The following is a 22569-nucleotide window of genomic DNA, read 5'->3' on the forward strand; positions in this document are numbered from 1 at the left end:
AAGCACTGAAGTTGCAATCCCCGGACTTACCCTGAATCTGAACTTTGTTTTTATGTATATGATCTTGGGCAAGTCACAATCTTCCTAAAGTTTATTTTCCTCATCCATAAAATTGAACTTGGAGTAGCACTGGATTTCCAAGGCTATATTCGGCTCCAAGTCCATGATCTTGTGATCATTGATCAATGAAAAGACATGATAAGAATCACACTGAATATCAGGGTATATGTAGGTTGTAGTCTCCATTGGTGTATTGACTAGATGCTCTGACAAGGTCAGGAAGCCAGTCAAGTATCCAGATACATCAAAATAATGTAAAATTACTCCAATACTTCAGGATTCTGTGATTTTGTCCTTATTCCTTTAGATAATGTCCCTGAATTTCTGTGTGCAAAAAAGTCATCACCCTTTCTTAAAAGATATATGATCATATTAGAGGGTTCATACTTGAAACTATCCCAACTTGATAAGGTCTGGCAAGCTTTTGGTCCATTTGTATTCCACTTAAGAAGTCAGAGTCATATTCATGCCACAGTGAGACATCTTTACTACACAAAATTTAAATAATACCACACAAATCTGTGAAGGGTGTGATTTTGTCAGTGAATAAAGATAAGAAATCAAGAAACTCAACTAGGTAAAAACCTATGGATGAACAGCAGTGCTAATCCATCACACTCTTTTCCAACATGACTCTCCAGCTAGCCTCTGCTTTCTTGCAGGGTGTAAAATGTGATCCACAGTTTTGTACTCTGGGACCTACTTAGGGATTTCTTTTCTGCTGCATAGTCTCTGCCAGCATCTAGCTCCCACTTTTCTCCAACAACCTGTTTCAATAAGGGAAGAAATCTAGGAGCCACTGTATTGAGTGGCTCCTAGAGGGAATTTTAAGGATGGCCACAAAATCCCCCAATCCCACAAAAAACCCCAAAACAGCAGAAACTTATTCAGTCTTGCAAGAAAACTAAAGAATGGAGGTAGGTAGAGGAGGGGGTCAGGGACAGCTCCAGTCCTGAAGGAATGAATTCAGTGAGGATCAGTCTTGCTTCTCAGAAGGTTCTTGGGGAAGAAACCAAGATTAGCAAAATATAAATTGCTCAATAAAGGAGGAGGCTAACAGTATTGTGGTTCAATATGGAGGGCAATATATCAAAGTGGGTAGTATCTGAAAATGAGTGGCAGGGCTCTTGCATCATCCAAGAGAGAAATTGGAATTATGCATGAAGTTAGAAGAAAATATAGAATTCATCCAAAGCAGAAATAATATGAAGAATAGAAAAACTTAAGTTCATGGTAACAAGTCCTTCCAAAAAAGCAAAAGATAGCACAGTAGATTAAGAATACAAATAAAGAAAGTGAAGACAAGGACATTATGGAAAAAGCGAGGCTAATAAATTTCAGAGATGCAATTTAAATACAAGTCCTTCTTATGTTAAACCCTGCACACCATACACTATGTTTCTACTTTATTATACTAAATTATAACTCATTTCTTGTTATGTATATATTTCTTGCATGCTATAAGAACAGCTATAAAACAATAACAAAGATGTTTTGTAATAGTGATGAGAAAAGTTTCTATTTGTTTGATGTATAGTTTTTATATTAATTATTTTCTCAATTTTGTGAGATTACTTACAACGACTTGGGGATTGAACATCTTTCTCCATTTCATCCTCATCCTCACCTTCATCTTGCATAAACTCTGCTTTGTCACTAGGATCAAGTATGAACATCTAAAATATATTAAAATTAATATTTATAATGTTATTTGATATATAATGATTGACTGAAATGTAGGATAGGATTGAACATAAGTCAGTGCTCCTATTTATTCTTTTTCTATCGCTCCTATTCTTTATCTGCTCAACCCCAACCCCAGGCCTAACTCTAGTCCCAGCTCCAACCTTAACTTCAGCTACAAGGATGGCCTCCAATGGCAGTGGCAATGATGGCATGCTACTATTTATTCTTGAGAAATAAAAAGTCATTTAATTGATAGAGTTGTATATGGTAGGTGGTGAATTGAGAACAAGCCTTGGAGAGTAACTTCTGGATTCAAGTCTTGCTTCTGACATATATTGGCTGTGTAATCCTTAGCAAATGACTTAACCCCTCAATTTGCCATGCAGATCTCTAAAGATATGTTACAGAGCAGGTGCTCAGTGCATTGTTAGAAAGTAATTAGAGTTTCCCACTGGAAGTTTCCTATATCAAAGAAATAACAAAGAAATCTAGTCAACATAACACATATTAACTATATCACCTAACATTATCCATATCATATAACACCTCACAGGTTGTCATCTTGTCCTTTGATATCAAGTTGGATTCATAGATGATACTGATGAAAATATTTCTAAAAAAAAACTCAACAAAACATCTGCGGCATGCTTAAGTTAAATAAAAGATTAGATAAACCTTTAGTTTGGTTTGGAGTGACACGTATATGCCTAAACTTATCTGCCAAGTTTCCCCAAAGAAACCTAGTCCCTTTGCCGTATTGAAATCTCTACTTCATTGAAGTCTCTCATCATTTATTACCTTGTAACCTGGCTTCCACTAATATTTCTTTTAACTGAACCTATTCTCCTTAAAGATCATTAGATTATGAAGTCCTATAGTTTTTTCTCAGCCATCATCTAAGCCATTTGACCTGGCTTAAGAAACTACAGTCTCCTAATGTGTTCTAACCACACTCATCTTTTTTTTATTGGTTTCCCTTCTTCTCTATCCCCTCATATTGATGCTATCAGAATGGGGATCAAACTAGAATCTTAAAGTAGTTCCTATTCATTCAGAAGAAAATGACAAAATGATGAGCCAGAGTGGGAACAACATCTACAAAAATACAATGTTGGACAGAGAACCATTAATAATAAGCCTTGATATTAAGTGTGCATTTCCATGCAACAATGATAACCTAAAAGTCAGTGCTAGAAATGTATAAGATAGCAAATTCAGGGACCTAGGCAGAAAAATGTGGCTTGAACTCTGCTGATGGGTTTAAAGTCAAGGTATAGTTTAGGAGAAAAATATGGTAGTAGACAATATTTCAAATATCCTTGAGTTGGTTGATGCTGATGATATTATGTCTGACCACAGTTGAATACAATGGGAATATTACCTCATTGTCTCATATACCTATTTATAAATCCTATCACATCACATTTGTCTTTTTAGTTATGTACATTTGGAGGTTGAAGGAATCTTAGAAGCCATCTGGTTCAATAACCTCATGTTACATATATTAAGGAGAAACTAAGGCCCAGGGAAGATTAATCAAGCTAGTTTATAATTGTAATCTTAATTTGTTTTTTTGGTGTGTCCATGCACATAGCCTTTTGTTTTTTGTACTGAATTTTTTCCTATATGTGTTTTAATTTGTACTTGTCTTGTAATACTTTCTTTTGTTAGTTTTAAAATTATAATTTCTTCTTCCTCTGTAATAATGTAATTAATTCCATTTTAAAATGGACTCTTTCTTTAGTGAGAAGGGGTTAGGCAAGAAATATTAAGTTCTTACTATGTGCCAGATGCTATTCTAAGTAAACATATGTGTGTCTGTATATTTATGTGTATATGTACACATATCTATACACATATGTATATAAATATATATGACATGTATGTATATATATAATAATCTCAGAGGGAAAGGCACTAGCATGAGGGGAAGGAAAAATGGAGAAGTCAGGAAAGATTGCTACCAGAAAGTTTGCTTAATTTTTGAAGGAAGCAGGAAATCCAGGAATTGAAGATGAGAAGGGAGATCATCCAAGCCTAAACAGTCAGGAAAAATGGACAGTGCTAATCAAGAATATGAAGTGATTCTGTACTTTGTTACCTGGTCATCAAAGTCAGCTAAGTTCTTATCTCAATATACTTACTACTGTGTTTTCTGTCATTTCCATATCCAATCAATTGATGAATTTCATCAATTCTAATTTTGAAAGACTTTTAAAAAACTCCATTGTGAAGTCCGGATTAGCTCTCTGGAGGCCTTAGAATCGGCTGAAGTCAGGATAAGCAAAAGTCCTTGGTCTTTAGGGGGAGAAGTGAAGGGAATCGACAAAACTAGCACAAGCTCTCCTCCTATCAACCTCCTTTCTCTTTGTCCTCCTCCAAAGTGACTCTGGCTTGTCTTACTCCACCCCCTAATCCCTCCTATAATTATTTGTATACACCAAAAAATCGAGCCAGCATGGAATAATGAGAAGGGCCATTTTTCCAAGCATATGCTAATAGAGTATTGTCCAATAGGTAATTAGCCTTAAGTGCTCAGTTGTCTGATTCCAGTGCACCTATTCAGAGTTTCAGCCCTTTACACTCCATTCCTTTTCAATTCACACTGAAACCATTCTAATTCAGGTCTTACTGATACTAGCTGATCAACTAAAAGCCTTCTAAATGATTTTCCTGTCTCTAATTATTTATTATCTGTTCAATCTGTCCTTCACATCTTGGGCAGAGAAACCTTCTTGTCTCATCACTCTGATCATGTTTTGTGTTACTTCTCTATTAAAAAAACTTTCCATGCCTCCTCACTGTCTCTTTAAAAAAGTACAAACATTAGAATCTGACATTTATGATATTATTTCCAATCTACCTCTTTAACCTTACTTGACAATATTCTATTTCATATATTTTGAACTCCAGCCAAACTGAATTACTCTTCTTTTTTCATTCTCAATCAAAATTTTATTCACACTGCCTCTCATGCTTAGAATGTCCTCTGCTCACATGCAGCTTGCCTACTTCAGAAATCTCCATTATCTGAAATCTATTCCTTCAAGATCCAACTCTTGAACTTTTTTTTTTTTAATGAAGCCTTCCTTAATTTTACCTCCCTCCAGGTGAAACTGATCTCTCTCCCTTTTCAAATTTCTAATTGTTTTATACCTAGACTTCTTTACATTTACTCATATTCATTCATTCATTCATTTATCTATTTATTTATTTGTTTGTTCATTCATTCATTTATTTATTTATTTTGGTTGGTCTTTTCTGACTCTTCATGATTTCAATTGAGTATATTTTTTTTTGGCACAAATCCTGGAGGGGTTTGTCATTTCCTTCTCCAGCTCATTGCATAGATGAGGAAATAGAGGCAAAAAGCATTAAGTGAATTGTCAGAACATACAGCTAATCAATGTCTGAGGCAGATTTGAACTCGCGGAGAAAAATCTTCATGACTCTGGCTCCACTGCATCACTTATTTGCTCCACATTTATCATACTGTCCCTTTTTATAAGCTTTTTGTTGTTATTGTTGCATATGTATCATCTCCTTCCAGTAGATTGAAACTATATTCTGCATCACAACTATCTTTAATCCATAAAACCTTGAATGTAGGAGGAACTTAATACATTTTTAATAAATTGAATTAATAGGTCCTCATTATATAAGATTTCAAATAAGTTACTTATATAAAACAAATTAAATCCTAGAATTAGTATAAAAATGATCCCATACTTACATTAGGGAAATCCGAAATGTGTAAATTTCCTTCAATCTCTAACTCCCTCTTTGTTTTCTTTTTAGCGCTATAATTTACAAATTTCCTCACTGATGATGACAATAATCCATCATTCCATTCCACATTGTCCGTACCCATTTGACCATAGAGTTCGCCAAGAGTAATACATTTTGGATTTAAAGTGAAAATCTCTACTTTCCCATTTTTTCCCATCACCTAAAGTAGACCAACATTTGTTTTAGAAAAACAATGAGTGTATAGACATAGAAAAAGTTATAATTTGTTAATTTCATTTGCAATTAATATTTTTGGGGTAAAATGGATAGACCTTGAACCTAAGTTCAAAACACAATTTTTTCCATAAAAAGTAGATCTTATACTATACCAGTAGTACAGCTGTTAAGATAAATTAAAAATCACATGTTTACTAAAACTAATTAGAATATACAATATCAAACATTTTGAAAATTCCTTAAATAACCCTCCAGAAAAAAATCATGAAAAAAATATACATAGTATTCTTTTGTAATACAATCTGTGTAAATATTATCCAAGTAGTCCCTGCATTATTATCCAAAAATAATAAGAGTCTTTAAAATAATCTTTGTCAACATCTCTTTTCTTTTTTTCAACTGACTTTTCTGATGGCATATCAATTACATAATACTGACATTAACCCTGTTGCACCCCACCTCCTCCTCACCTCTATTTATTTTCAGTAACCTCCAGGCTCTTCTACTACCTTTTCACTGCTTAAAGCTGAAGAGATTGTAATATTTTTCAAATGGAAAAAACAGACCACATGACACAATGGAATCTTGTAGTCATCTTCTCCAACCTTACATCTTGCAGACACCCTATATGATTTTGAAAGACTAAGAATCCTCCATAATTACTTTTGTTTATTAAAAAAATTTATATAGACTTTGATCCTTAAAATGATCTTACATGCTATGTATTATAAGATTTTTATTGCCATTTTGAAGATGAGAAAACTGAGATTCAGAGAGGTAAGTGACTGACTTAGGGTATAGCAGAAATTGTCAGAGGCAGGATTTGAACCTATCAAGATCTCTCTTGACTCTTAATAGCACATTCTCTGCTATATTGGACCACTCGCCAAACTCAAACATGTATTCTCAATGTAATTTTGTCTTGCCCATTGAAATCTCTTATTCAAACACCAAAAGTTTCCTTCTACTTTGTTACCAAACTCACTCTTTTTCAATACTCAAATAAAATCGAATCCAATATTTGTTTACTGTCAAGCTGGCTAAAAGAAACTTCCTTCTCACCTACTGAGTCTCCTGGCATCATCTTTCCAGAAGACACTAATTATTCATATATACTCACCGCCCCCCCCAATAATTTCTAAATTAAGTAAACCAATATAATTTCTGTCCTTTGAGAATTTGAGTATAAGATAAAAAACATTACAATCAGATAAAAAGGTGATGTAAAAAGTCAAAAAGAACATTATTTAAGTTCAGAAGAAAGACAAGTTATATCCCTGGGGAAAAAAAATGCTATGTAACCTGACACTGGGTGACTATGTCTATTATGGAAAATTGAGACATGGGAACCTGCAACCGAAATGTGATCCTTAATTCATTAAAAAGAATGCTTAATCACAAAATATTATAACAAAATTAACAACTTCATTAAAATAACTAAAAATTATACTTGACATAAATATATATGCAAATACATATATCAATAAACAATTGTACTTACAAATTCAATGTGTATAATTCATCCGAATTACTTGGATTTTCCTTTTGGAAAGTAGTGAGCAGTAGCTAAAAAGTCAGACTGAGACTTAAAGGAGGTCATATTCCTATAAAGCAGGGGTATCCATGCAGTTCAGCTTTCTCATATTTTTAATAGCGTGCTAGGAATACTTCACTTGCCTAAAATGTCTCTGTTTGATGTCAGAGAGACAGAGATGTGAAAAAGTAGAGATCTCCAATGCAACAAATTGGAAGCCTTTTCCTATGGAAAACGGGGATATGGGATATAGAGTGCTATAACTCCCATCTATCCCATCATCCTAAAATGGTAAGCTTGGAACTGTAGGGCAGAGTGAAGGGGCTGCCAAAGGCTGTGGTTCTTTCTCCATCTTCCCTAGCTGTTTAATAAGCCCTTCTCTTCTCACTTTTCATCTGTTTCAGGGGGCTAGCACCTAAGAAGACTTTCAAAAGATCAGCTCAGAATGTACCACACACTTGTGAGGAGGGTCTTATTTTTGGTTAAAGCTTACATGGAAGGTTGGTTGGGGGGGGGGAGGGAAGAGTACTATGAAGCCAGAAATGAATACTGACAGGAAGAGAGAGGGCACCTATGATCCAGCTGATTTATCATTCCATGGGATAAGTGAGGAGAGAGGAAGAAAAGAGAGTAGAATGAAGAAAATAAGAGGAGAGAAATAGTTGTCTAATAATCTAACTGAATTTTGATTAGGGAAAAGGAATAAAGAAAAGCGAGATGTTTGACATACCAAATACAGGTAAAGCTAGAGAATTTTTAATTTGAAACATTGGTTACGTGACATAAAATATATGCACATCACTCAGGATAACTGGGAGGGGATATTTCATTGTTTTGAATTAAAGATGTTGTGCATGCTAAACCCTTAAAAGAATTCTATTAAACATTTCATGTATTGGTGCCCTTACCTGTGAAGTCTTTTCCTGTTTTTCAGTTGCATATGTGCTTAAAGTAGGTAAAATAATTAAAGCATTTTCTAAAATTTTTCTTACTGTAGTCTTCCCTCCTCCTGTTTGACCTACTAACATCACACCAATAGAAGCCTAAAAAACAAATTATAAAGATTAGCTCCTTCCTAAGATGTAAAAGTCCCATTTTACGTATATCCTTTCAACATAATAAATATTTTCTCAATGTAAATGCTAATGATTAAAACCAAATATAAAATAAGGAGAAGAATTTCTTCAAGTAAAAAATTTAAAGAACACCTTGGGAAAATATATATGTGGTCACAATTCCAATCAAATTGTAAATCATTGGGGAAAATGGCCAAAAAGTGATTAACTATGGAAGGGAATAAATTCTTATTAGTTCTTGATTCTATCTGTGACTGTTCCCAGCTTCAGTCATACAACAAACATTTATTCAAATACACTATATACAATATACTATGATGGAACATAGAGAAAATTAAAATATAAATAAGAAATTTCATATGAAATGAAATGAAAAATCATTTTTTAAGCCCTTAACAAGGATAAGGCCTTGTACCAGGTACTGTACTAAGTACTGGAGAAACAAATGCAAGTAAGCAATACACACCCTCCCAACTATCATCTGACTTAAGAAATGCCACATAACTACCCCTCCTCCCTCTTACCCCAGTGTCTCTTGACCCCCTTTCCCAATAAGAAATCAGGTGTCTCAATCTCTGCCTCCTGTTTTTCCCTATGTGAAATATCTCAATGGAAAAACAGCAAACTGAAAAATAGAACCAGGCAAGAGAACTTAAAAAAATTATTGGTTCACCTAAAAGCCATGATTTTTAAAAAGACCTTAGACATCATCTTTCAAAAACATGTCAAAGAAAATTATCCTGATCTTTTAGAATTAGAGGCTAAAATAAAAATTGAAAGAATTCATTGGTCATCTCCTAAAAGAGATTCCAAAATGAAAACTCCCAGGAATATTATAGCCAAGTTCCTGGGCTCCCAAGTTCCTTGTCAAGAACAAGATAGTGCTAACAGCTAGAAACAAATAATTCAAGTACTGTGGAACCTACAGGTTGAATAAGCTTTAGCACTTCTACATTAAAAGGATTGGAGAGTTTAGAATTCTGGAGGGCAAAGGAGCTTACATTAAAATCAAGAATCCCCTACCCAGTAAAACTGAATATAATCCTTCAGAAAAAAAAAAAAGGACATTCAATGAAACAAAACATTTTTTGGTGAGAAGACCTGAGATGAACAGAAAATTGGACTTTCAAATGTGGGGAAACACACTCTCAATGAGGAGGTACAAGAGGAAGAGAAAGAATCTGGAATTCAAAAGTTTTAAAAATAAATGTTAAAAATTGTTTTAAATTTAACTGGGGAAAAATAAAATAGTATTTTTTTTTTTTTAAAAACAAAGCAACAGAAAAAAAGCATTCCTTTATTACGAGTTGAATTGGATAATTGCTGAGGTCTCTCAACTTTCAAAAATCTGAGATTCTATGAAATTTTAATCTTTAATTTTGGTCTCCGTACTGAATTTGGGACCAAACAAAGGACCAACTATTCACAGAAGTACAGAGAAATATCTAGAGATCAACAACAAGGGAAAAACAAAGGCAGCAAATTTGCTTGTGCATTGAGTTCTTTTTACTCTCCTATGGTAATATGTGTATGCACCATATATTTGCTAAATAATTTAAGCTTTGCTCTAGTTTCTTACAATGGGGACAGAAAGCTTAGTAACCAGAAAATATAAGGACATATCTGGAAACCATTAAAAAGAATAAATAAAGCAAGTAGATCTAATTAGATAGTTAGATTTCTGCTTTTATCTCAGCTTTCACCTGATTCTATATATAAGGCACCATGGAAATATGCAAATACTAATTAAAGTCAGCTAAGCAAGAATGAGCCATGCAGTCAGTCATCAGAAAAAGTAGGAAAACTGACCCTCAATAATCTAACCTCAGGATTCTTCAGTGACAGCCTGATTCACCACAATAAACCCACTTGAAATAGTAGTGCGTTGGGGTATTAATTTCTCTCTCTCTTTCTTTCTTTCTTTTTTCTTTCTTTTTTTTTTTTTTTAGCAACAATCCTTTGCATAGGGACAATATTTATGACAAAAGAGCTGTTACAGCTCTCTCTCTTTTTTGAGACACCTATGTTCCTCATGAAAGAGTTATCAATTAATAACAAGTAGAAACTAGCATTTTACCTACCAGTTTTCCCTTCCCATCTCTCTGACATAATCTTTTAGGATATAAGACAATGGATTGCTAAAATGTAATTCTATATTTACCTGGACTTGATTATAAAACTCTATAACCTTTTTTTTCTGAGATGGCCAAGGTTGTAAACCTAGTTGATTTATCGCCATGTCTATTGCTTCCTAGAGGAAAAAGAAAGATCTATAATAAATGGATTTAAAAAAAATCAACAATATGATGTTAGATTCTTAATTGAATACCCTCAAAAATCTCTTAATTACCAGTTACTAGACTTTAAGTTAAATTTAACCATCTACTATTAAAAAGTACTACTGGATACCTCTCAAAAATTGATTAAAATTTATTAAGCGCTTATTTTATGCAAGGTTTTATACTAGAAATATAAAGGCAAAATGAAGAATAGCTCCTGACCATGAGTAGTGCATATTCTTCTTCACTAGAAGAATATAGAACATTACAAAAATTTGTGTTTTTGTATATGACTAGAGTTGTGGCCATGTTAAAGGAGATTTGCAATTTTGTAACATATTGCTTCAATGGGAGAACACTAAAACAATCTTGGCAGTACAAGGAATATGTTCTATTAATATGCCCTTGTATAATTAATTTTAAAAACCCACACAAATATTTTTACAAGGATAGAGAATCATCTGGTCTAATTCTCTCATTTTATACAAAAAGAAAGTGAAGTCTAACGAGTTAAGAGGGCTTGCTCACAGTCTTAGTAAAGAGCAGTCAGGATTTGTACTAAATTCTTTTGCCTCCACATGTGGTGCCCTAAGTGTTAAACTTGGAGGGTTCAGATACTAGTCTCTCGAATGCAACAGCAGCATCTTTCCTCTATACTGCTGAAGAAGTTAGTCAACAAGAAATTAAATGGCTTTCCTGTGATGGCAAAAGCAGAGGCAAAGTCAGAACTCTTGATTCACAGCTTTTTTATTTTTCCATTATTATGACTCATGTCAGTAAACATTCATGAAGTGTTTACTATGTCTTGTTTTAAAATTTTATTTATTTGTATTTTCTTTTCTATTCTTTTCTTTTCCTTACTATGCCAAAGACACTGGTATTATGCTAAAAGATAATAAGTCCTTTATGAATTCTGACATAAGTGATTTTAGTGTAAATATGGTGCCTTTGACCAAAGGCACTCTTGAGAGAGAGAGGATGGGTTCAATAGGCAATCCCTAAATACAACACTGGGTTTTTTAATGAATGAACATTTAGTTTCTTTCTTTGCCTACTGAAATTGCCAATAGGGGACAAAAATCAGTCTTGTAACAAATATAAGTAGTTAAGCAAAATATTTTATCCACGGTCAAAAATATATGCTTTATTCTGTATCCTAAGTCCACCACTTCTCTAATATGAAGAAGGCAGTATGCTTCTATATTGGTTTTTAGGAAATAGTCATTGCATAGATCAAGAGTTCTTAAGTATTTCAAAATTTACAATGCTATTGCTGCATAGGTTGTTCTCCTAGTTCTGTTCATTTCACTCTGTTTCAGTTCATATAAGTTTTTCTCAGGTTTCTCTAAACTTTCTTTTTTCTTTATGGCACTATTACATTCAAATGATGTCATTTGTTCATCCATTCACCAATATATGGACATATCCTTAGTTTTCAATTCTTCAGTACCATAAAAAGAACTGCTAAAATATTTTTTGTTTATAGGAATCTTTTCCTTATTCTCTGATCTCTTCAGGGAATAGGCCTAGTAGTGATATAACTGAGTTAATAGATAAGCACAATTATAGGACCTAGTCAAATTGCTTTTCAGAATGGTTGGACCAATTCACTACCCTGCTGCAGTAAACTAGTATGAGTGTTTTCCCAAAGCCAAAATTTGGCATTCTCCTCTGTTGTCATCTTGACTGAACTAATCTACAAGGTAAAAATAAGAACATGTGAATTTCTGTTAATGGGATGAAGCATTTTCCCCCTATATGTATATCAAAAGCTTGGATTTCTTCCTTTGAAAACTTTTTATTCATATCCTTTGATTATTAAATAAAGAAAAAGTCTTATTCTTATAAATTTGAATTATTTTTCTTATATATCTTACAAATGAGATCTTTTACATGAGAAAATTGCTGCTACAATTTTTTTCCAATTAGATGTGTCTTTATAATTTGAATTGTACCCATTTTCCTTGTGCAACCACTTTTAATTTTCCTGTGATCAAATGATATATTTTATTTTCTATGAAGCTCTTTTTACTTTATTTTATAAAATAAGTGGCACGGTGGATAGAATGCTAGGTCTAGTATCAGGAAGATTCTTCTTCCTGAGTTCTAATCTGGCCTCAGACATTTACTAGCTGTGTTATTCTGGCTAAATCATTCAACCTTCTTTGCCTAATTTCCTCATCTAGAAAAAGGAGTTGCAGAAGAAAATTTCAAACCCCTCCAAAATCTTTGCCAAGAAAACTCCAAATGAGGTATCAAACATGGTCTTCAGACATGACTGAAAAACAACTGAACAATTATATACTTTATCATTAACTCTTCCCCTAACAATGAATTTCAAAGCAAATTCAAAGACAATCTCATAATGCAGTTGTTACTGCCCAACTAGATATATTCTTTGCCTAAGGATTAATTCAGCTAACAGCACAATCCAATGCACAAAGACAGAAGTGCACACAACACAGAGCGAATCAATTATAAACAGGGAAGAATCACCTGCTAACCAAAGAGCACAACGCTGTTGTTGTCTGTCTCAAAGAGGTCTTATTTGGTTCTTTTTCCTTACAAGCATATAGCTCAATTCCCATAGTATTATGGCTTCATATCATAATAGCTGGAAAGCATGGGCTCCCCATCCTTTTAACTATTGCTTACAATCAGTTGCAGTATACATAGGGCGTACCAAGTCTGCAAAAAGCAGCATCACACTGATCCAGGCCAGACAAAGGGAGGAAGTAGGGCAGGGGACCAGCATGAATAGCTGTTATACTTGACCTGAAGAAAAAGGGACTGAAACCCAGCTGGTGCCAATCCTGGTTGCCAACTCAAGGCACAGGACTAAGACTCATGAAATCTGAACTTCTCAGTGTGGGAAGAAGAGAAGGTAGCTTTGTAGGCCAGCCCTTGGGATTAATCTTACTAGAAAAAGGAGGAAGCTCTCCCCTGTCCTCTCCTCAACTTTTAACTCCTTACCTCACACAGAGCATCTGGTAGAAAATAGATTTTGGTAGTCTCTACCACGAACCATTCCCCAGCTTCCTATTCTAGAGACTTTGAGGAACTTGCCCTTAGTTGAGCTCAAGGACTCTCTCTCTTGGTTAATCTGAGGTATTTTGCTCTTAGTGGGAGAACTCCTTCACTCTGTCTTATGTGGTATATATTCTCTTTGTTTAAAAAAATTAAATATTTTTATAATGATCGTTTATTTTTAAAAATATATGGAGATAGTTTTCAACATTCATCCTTGCAAAACCTTGTGCTCCAAATTCTTCTCCCTCCCTCCCCTCCCCTTACCCCTAGACAGCAAACAATCCAATATATGTTAAATATGTACAATTTTTCTAAGCATTCATTATACTGCACAAGAAAAACCAGATCAAAAGGGAAAAAAAAAAAAAACAACAATTGTGATTATTTTCAGGAAGACCTGAGTTTGAGTCCTGCCTCACACTCACTAGTTATATGACTTTGTGCAAGTTTCTTAACCTCAGAATGTCTATTAAAAGGAGAAAAATAATAGCATTTACCTCATGTGATTGTTGTGATAACATATGTACATTATTTCACAAATTTGAATGTGTTATGTAAATGCTAGCTATTATTCCCTTTTTCAGATATATTAAAAATTTCTCAAAATTTTTGAAATCGTATATCCTCCAGTTATACATTTTTGTTGTGTAAACAATCTGGTCCATCTGCCTTTTCTATCTACATTTTCTTTAGCACCTTTCCTACTTCCTCTTGCACTCATGTTTCTGAGATATTAAAATGCAGAAATGGAGCTCCTATTATCATTGAGGGAAAGGGACAGGAGAGGGAATAAGCATTTATATGTCTAGAACATACGAGGCACTGTATTAAGTGTTTTTGTTTGTTTGTTTGTTTGTTTTTACAAATACTATCTAATTTGATCCTTGGGAGGTAGGTGTTGGGATTGTTCTTATTTTACACTTGGGGAAACTCAGGCTAAGTGACTTACTTGCCTAGGATCATGTAACTAGTATCTGAGTTTGGATTTGAACTCAAATCCTCCTGACTCCAGGGCCAAGGTTTTATCTACTGTGTCAGATAGCTGCCTCACTTCTTCACTGAAGGAGGAAATTATTTGTTATATAATGGTGATTTTCATGCTTTTTTCCTGTTGGTTGTCTGCCTTCTAAATCACAGATTAAAAATATCCATCTTTAAATTTATATATACCTCCAAGAAAGGATGCTTCACATCTGGAACTGCAATTTTGGGGAATATATCTCTCAGAATGCTTTCAAAAAGTGGAGTATCTTCAGGAAGAAACTTGGGTAAACTAGCTTCTCTCACTGCCCATATAATGACCAGAACTTCTTCATTTTCAGAAAGATCTCCCTTAGTGTTCCTTTAATAATAGTAAGAGGGTTGGGTGGGAATGGGATGAGACAGGAAAAGAAAAGACATGTGAAAATCTACATTAACTTAAAGCAAAGAATTGAATAATCCTTGTTAAAACAATATGCCATATCAACATTATTGTTTAGTACTTTACACAATACCCTATGTATCTTTCTTATATTCTACTATTTACTGTGGTTCTCTAATTCTAAACTAGTGTATGCTTTTTTTTTTCCTGAATAGTTTACTCTTTTTTATTGTTTTACTGTTTCTGGTTATACACACACACACACACACACACACACATATTAACTTTTAAATACACATTTTTTTTTTTTTGCTAAGGCAATTGGGGTTAAGTGACTTGCCTAGAATCACACAGCTAGGAAGTGTGAAGTGTCTGAGGCTGGATTTGAACTCAGGTACTGTTGATTTTAGGGCTGGTGTTCTATTCACTGTGCCATCTAGCTGCCCCAAAATACACATTTCTTAATAAATCATGTTTGGAGAGAAAAATCAGAACAAAAGGGAAAAAATACAAGAGAGGAAACAAAAACAGAAAAAAAGATTTACATTGAACCTCCTTAGTTTTCTAGTCAAAGTCTATTGGGATTGCCTTGGATCATTGAACCACTGAGAAGAACCAACTCTTTCACACTTGACCATCACACATTCTTGTTGTTATTGTGTACAATGTATTCCTGGTTCTGCTTGTTTCACTCAGCATCAGTTCATGTAAATCTTTTCATGCCTTTCTAAAATTAGCTTGTTTGTCATTTTTATAAAACAATAATAATCTTATTATCTTCATATACCACAGTTTATTCAGCCATTCCCCAACTGATGGGCATCCATTCCTTTTCTAATTCTTTGCTATCACAAAAAGCTGCTACAAACGTTTTTGTATTTATGGGTCCTTTCCCCTCTATGATTTTCTTGGAATAGAGAGCCACTAATGGCACTGCTGGATCAAAGGGTAAGTTTAGTTTTATAATCTTTTGGGCACAGTTCCAAATAGCTCTTCAGAATGGTTGGATTATTTCACAACTCCACCAACAATGCATTAATGTCTCATAAATTTGTGTACATTAAAAAGACCTTCACATTGAAGTGACTTGACAAGGATTTCATATTGTGAGTACCAATAGCTAATTAGTGTTGATAGGTAGCCTAAATTTTTTGGGGGCCTAACTACTCTAAGTCTGTCTTCATTGCCTTCATATATCACAACATATTCAGCCATTCTCCAATTGATTCTGACACAGAGACTTAAATGAGCTGACCCTGGAAAGTAACATTGGCTATAACTATTTAGATTTTCTTTGATATTCAGAGCATACTGTGATTTAGGAAAGAAGTTGGCATTAGAGGCAAAAAGAAACCTTCCATAAAAACCTCAAACAAAACTCAACAACATTTTTACAAACATTTTTAATATTGTCTAATATGTCATATACTTTCTGATTATGGAAATATCTTCTTTTAAAATAAGAACTATCCTATCCTTATATGTATTCTGCATTTTTGATGAAAAGTATGTCAGAGAAGAAGTGAGATGGCTCAGTGGGTAGAATGTGGCACTTGGAGTCAAAAAGATGTGAGTTCAATTCTAGCCTCAGACACTTCTGGGCAAATCACTTAATTTCTACTTCCCTTAGTTTCCTCATCTGTAAGATGGACATGATAAGTAAGTAGCACATACTTTCCAGAACAAAACGAGATAATATTTGTAAAATGCTCTGTAAATGTTCAAAGTACCATATAAATGTTACTTATTGTTTTGTTTTGCTGTTATTCTCATGATATGTTAAAGTTTCTCAAAAGAACATCTAGAAAGGGGTTAGAGGCTATGCCCTGGACTAAATATGGGGGTAGGAATAATTCATGATTATCATCAGTATTTCAAATATAGTTATCTCTTCCACATTGTGGGGATTAGGCATGGTGCCCCCACAATCTGGGAAATCTACATAAATTTTTTGGTCTTTCCTTCTTACTAGAGAAGAAGTCTGATTTATTATGGCATTAAAAGATAGAATATGTTGACATTATATAATATTATATTTATGCATTTCTGAGTTTCTAATTTTTTTCCATGTTGTTTGATGTGTATCCTAAACAGCTTCTGCAAAGCTTCCAAAAACTTTACATTTAATTTCTTATGCTGAACTGTGAAATATTAAAACTGCAATACGGAAATTTTCAGTATGAAAGAAATAACTGCATGCCCCTTCCTAGGCCCTGGCATGTTTTCCAGGGAAGGGGAGGCCAACCTCAAGCTGAAATAGGTATGGTGGTGACTGTGAAGACCAAGGGGTTTCAAGGGAGTCCCCGCACCTTGGACTTCAATGACAGTAAAATATGAACATGCATAAGTGGAAAAAAGGAAGTATGTTTTGTTGTTGCTGTTTCCAGTCAATAAGTCTAGAGTCCTCTGATTGGAGAAGGTGGAGTGTGGACATCAAATGCTCCTCCCTGATCCTGGTTTAAAGTGCTTATTATTACAGCACCTGGTACATAGTAAGCTCTTAAAAAATATTGACTGACTGACTGATTTAATTATCTGTTACATGTTTTTAGGACATTTCTATATTCTCTTATCCTTTTGACTTATTATAAAAAAGAACATTAGTTATTTGTATTGTCTCTCTCATAAATATAACTGACATCTATCCTTTGAACCTCTTCTCAGAATGTTTTCAAAAACATAAAATACAAAGGATTGCAAAGGAAACCAAGTGTATTGAAGCAAGGTATTGTTTTCCCGCATTTAACTTTACAGTTAGCAAAATCTATCCACTCCCCTTCCTTGTTGATTCTAGGTTACGAACACCTGTTCCCAACCAAGATTTTTTTCTCTTTGTGAAGGAGCTCTAATGGGAGCATGGAGTGGAAGTGCACATCAGTTTCTCTCTTTTCCTTCAAGCCTCTAGAATTCCCATCCCCTCATTCATTATGCTGTCTCAATCAGTTCATCTTGGGCTTCTGGATGATCATTTCATCTCTTACTAATATTTCTATAATTTAACTTCTAAATAATATTTGACTTACAGTCTGTACTCCTGTTTCTTTTGACCAGCCATAATTAGCACTGTCTTTATGGCTCTCATGCCAAAGTCATAATGATCCTAGACAAAAAAAGATATATTACTAAGAAAAAAAGGAATATTTTCAAATTAATACACATCAATTTTTTGTCAAAAGTATGTTTGTCTTTATGTATATATAACTGTGATGAGAATATAGAAAACCCTGATTCAGTTCTAGATTTGCCACCGTTTGCTATCTATTTCTTCTCTACCCAACCACCCTCAGCTAATGGCACACAGTGCTGGGTCTCAAATCAGAAAGATGAGTTCACATCCAAGTTTAGATACTTTCTAGCTATTTGATCCCAGGGCAAGTCACTTATTTTCTGTTGCCTCAGTTTTCTCATTAATAGCATCTACATCCCATGAGATAATAAATATTAAGTGCTTAGAACAATTCCTGGCATATAAGTGCCATGTAAATATTAGGTATCATTATTATAATTTTAAAAATTATTACTTTTTATGTGGATATAGCCCCCTCCTAAAAAGAGCCATAATTTTTAGAAGTTCAAGAGAGGGGTTAAACTTGGTATTTAACTGATATAATGAGAAGTATTCTTTCTTATGAGGAGAAAAACTGAGAAGAACATGAACAGGCAGAGAGTTCTGGAAAGAAAGGACACCTATCTGAAGTATAAAGAACAAATACACACAGATTTATCTATTCAAAGGGATCTCTGGAATCTATTTCTCATGATTGAAGAGGGTGTTTTCTAATGCAAAAGAAGTGACATTCTACCCTTACCCTCGTTAGGAGATTAAACTCTTTGAAGTCAGAGACTATTTTTTCATCTCCAGAGCATAACGCAGCGTAATATAGTTGATAAATGCTTGGTAGCTTGAAATGGATTTATCTGCTTCATCAGCATAGGTTTGGGAGCATAGAAGAAATAGATGGCTCTATTGACACAAATATGGCTAAAAGGCAAAACTTCTAGAGTGTTTTGATCTCTTTTAGAGAATGCTATTTTGCTAACCAGATAAGTATGAGGATATTTGTCAGTTGATGGAATTCCCCCTACACATGGCTCTCTGCTTTCTTTTAGGCTACAAGACTAAGAGGGACAAATAGAATAGTAGAATTTGGCAGCATGGATTAATGGATAGGACCCTACTTTTGAAAATCAGAAGGATCTGAGGGTGAGTGCTGACACTGATATTTCCTAACTATTCAACCTTTTGCTCACTTTCTGGAAGACTTCCATTAATATCATGCTATCATTGCAGGAAGCCTCAATCCCAGACTAAATTCCAGAATGAACTGTGTCTTTGCTACTACATAGAGGTGGTAAAATCATGTAGAACTAGTTAAATGTCTGCAAAACTTAAAGGAATGAGGGCCCTGAGGCCCATTTTTCTAAGGGAGAGAAAATAAATTATTTAATAAAAAGAACCATTTATTATTGCCTTTAAAATATCATCTAGTGCTCTGAGCAATTCATTACCTGGTATGAAAGTTGCTTGCTAGCTAGTTCATAAAGGTTAATGAGTTTGGCTGACAGTGGTTTAGCAGATTTGAAACCTGCTGCAAACAGCATAATTTCAGCAATCAGTTGATAATGGGGTAGCATCATCACCACTGGTCGAAACAGAGATTTTAAATTATCTGGGAGTTCCACACGTCCTTTGTATCTTAAAAACAGAGGAAAACACTTTTCAATCTTTAATTTTTTCCAAACAATTTTTTCCTCAAATCTAAGAAAAAATTTTCTACAACTGGTGCTAAATTGTACATTACTGTTAGTTTCACATATCTTGATAATTCTTAGTTTAAATGAATGAAAAGAGAGCATTTGTTAGAATTCCAAGCTATAAAATAGGAAACCTTGCCCTTGGTAAAGCCAGATGGAAAAATGCAAATATAGAGAGAACACACTTGTTAACAGTATGATTCAGCTGCATAATTCAACTTTATTTGGGGAAGAATTTTGCTTGTAAATGCTAATTGTTGTTAACCTTTTGGATCTGGCAATAAAATGATATTGTTTTTGTCTTTTTTTTGAGAGGAAGAAAGACTTAGATATGGACCTATCTTAGATATTTACTAACTTGTAAAATTAGTCACAGGTAAGTCACCAAACTGCTCATCTGTGAATGCTATTTTTGTTATCAAAAATAGAGTTGAGGCAGAGGTAGCTCAGCGGATAGAATATTGAACCAAGAATTACAATGATCTGTGTTAAAATCAGGCCTTAAGACACTTACTAGCTTAACCACTGCCTTTTTCAGTTTCCTCAGCTGTAAAAACAGGATACTAATATCACATCTTTAAGGCTTGTTGTGGAGAGCAAATGAGAAAACTTTTGTAAAGCAGCTTGCAAATGTTAAAGGGTTATGTAAGTATTAGACATTATGTAAGTATTAGATATAAAATAACTAATTTTATATCTAAACATCTACTACAATGGCATGTAGACAGTAAGTACCCAGTAAGAGTTAGATGGTTACATCAAATTCAACAAATATTTACTGAATATCTATTATTCCATGTGCTTAGCATCATAAGTTCAAGAGGAGCTGACCCTCTTCCCCTCTGTGGAAAGTTAAAATGTTTTTTATCATGTGGATTCCATTTCAGAAGATTTTAAGATTTTGTATTTATTGGTCAGAAGGCAGAGGGAATAGGAATGGGAGAGAATTGTAGGGGGTGGGGAAGAGGGTAAGAAGGCAAGGCTAGCCAAATGACAAGCATACTTTTGAAAAACTCTCCCAGAGTTCCAAAAAGAAATTAAGATGGGTAAAATTTAGCCTAAGATGTACTGAGATTTAGCATTCCTCCTGTAGATTCATTGTTACTTACCCAGGATTCAAAGTGACAAAGATCGCACAGGACAGGTTGATTGGAATATCTTTTCCTTCTAGTAAAAACCTATGATTTATTACATTAAAAAAAAAAACAGTAACAGTTTAACAATACAGGTATCATAAATCTCCTAATGCTATGTAAGGAATGATTTTAAAAAGTAGGGCATTGCTACATAATAGCCAAAAAGCCCAAACAAATCAAAAGAAAAAAATATCAAATATTTTCATAAAACTCCTAAAAAATAAGCCTATAAGAGGGCATACTTTAAATAATCATTCAATAAGCTAGCATTCATTAAATGCCTTCTTAATTGTTTAAGTTTAGTTAATGGCTTAAGCATAAATTTAGAAAAATCTAACGGCATAATTGGTTAATCACATCCACAAAATAAGTAAATTATATCTTTTGCAATTAAATGGAATTCCTTTTTCTGAGCACAGAGGGTTATTTTGGGAGAAACAGAATGGAGAAAAGATTTACTTTTTAAATACTAAACACTAAAAATCTATTCACAATATATTTTACACAAGCAGAGGTTTCCATCATTGTACTTGGACATTAATATCATACTAATTCAGAATAATGAAGAGTATATGTGTTCAATATGATGATAAGGATGAAATATATATGATAAAATTTATTTTTAATGCTAAAGTTTGGTCTCAAGTGTGAATCTACAACATTTATTATATAGAAGATTTCTATTAATGTCATGTTATTGTAGCAGGAAGCCTCAATTCCAGACTGAAATCCAAAATGAACTAGGTCAGGTTATGTCTTTTGCTTCTCATTTACTTCCTCTTTTTTGCTACTAGATAGGGATAGTAAAATCATGTTTGGTCAGGCAGAGGAGAGATAGGGGCCTTAATTTTTAAAACTAATTTTGTATGTGCGGGAGAGGAAAAGGTGGGGAAGGAGACAATTTGGATTAAATGACTTGGCCAGGGTCACACAGCTAGGAAGTATTGTGTCTGAGGTGGGAATTTGAACCCAAGTTCCTCCTGACTTCAAGGGTGGTGCTCTATTCACTGTGCCATCTAGCTGCATTTAAAACTCCTTAATTTCACGATCTGGGGTTTTAAGAATCTACTTTCTCATGAATAAGATTATGAAAATTTACAGAAAATTATGAATCTATTTTGAGCTTTTTTAATTTAGGAATCCAAAATACTATTTCTGAATTATCATGACTTATAAATTAGTAAATTCTTAATTAATGATCTATTTTTATATTTTTAAAACAATGATCTCTTACTAAACTTTACTGTTAAACTTAAAACATCTATAAGAAATAGCTTCATAGGAGTTAGATGCACAGCAAAGAGGTTTTTTGGTTAGCACTTTTTAATTTGATTTATATTTTAAATCTCTATCCCAACATATAACATAACATTCTAAAATATTCAATTTTCAATTGTTTCATGGCATAGTGAGAAAAACAGTAGCCTTGGTGCCAGGAGATGCAGTTTGAAATCCCACTCTGTTAATTATGAGCTCTAATCAGTTTTGCTGAATCACTGAACATCTGTGAGTCCTTGGTCCCTTGATAATTTCATCAACTCCCATGGATTTGGTGATTATTTCTATATAGGTTGTTGCTCAGATCTATTTGCTAGTCCATCTTCTCTCCTGAACTCAAGAGTCAGGTTCCCAATCGCCTATTTGGCACTTTAAATTAGATGTCATATAGACACTTAAAACTGAA

General features: G+C 33.9%; 1 protein-coding gene across 1 annotated transcript in view; it reads right to left on the reverse strand.

The window, feature by feature from the left end:
- DNAH14 (dynein axonemal heavy chain 14) overlaps positions 1 to 22569 on the reverse strand; it is a 361979-nt gene that overhangs the window by 175268 nt on the left and 164142 nt on the right. The window contains exons 34-41 of the mRNA XM_031968698.1: positions 20859 to 20927; positions 19504 to 19690; positions 18018 to 18094; positions 14802 to 14973; positions 10484 to 10573; positions 8155 to 8289; positions 5480 to 5695; positions 1640 to 1736 (exon numbers count right to left, since the gene is read on the reverse strand). Of these exons, the coding sequence (XP_031824558.1) occupies positions 1640 to 1736; positions 5480 to 5695; positions 8155 to 8289; positions 10484 to 10573; positions 14802 to 14973; positions 18018 to 18094; positions 19504 to 19690; positions 20859 to 20927 (1043 nt within the window). The remainder of the gene's footprint in view (positions 1 to 1639; positions 1737 to 5479; positions 5696 to 8154; positions 8290 to 10483; positions 10574 to 14801; positions 14974 to 18017; positions 18095 to 19503; positions 19691 to 20858; positions 20928 to 22569) is intronic.

The sequence above is a fragment of the Sarcophilus harrisii genome, chromosome 4, assembly GCF_902635505.1.
Source record: "Sarcophilus harrisii chromosome 4, mSarHar1.11, whole genome shotgun sequence".
Taxonomy (NCBI): domain Eukaryota; kingdom Metazoa; phylum Chordata; class Mammalia; order Dasyuromorphia; family Dasyuridae; genus Sarcophilus; species Sarcophilus harrisii.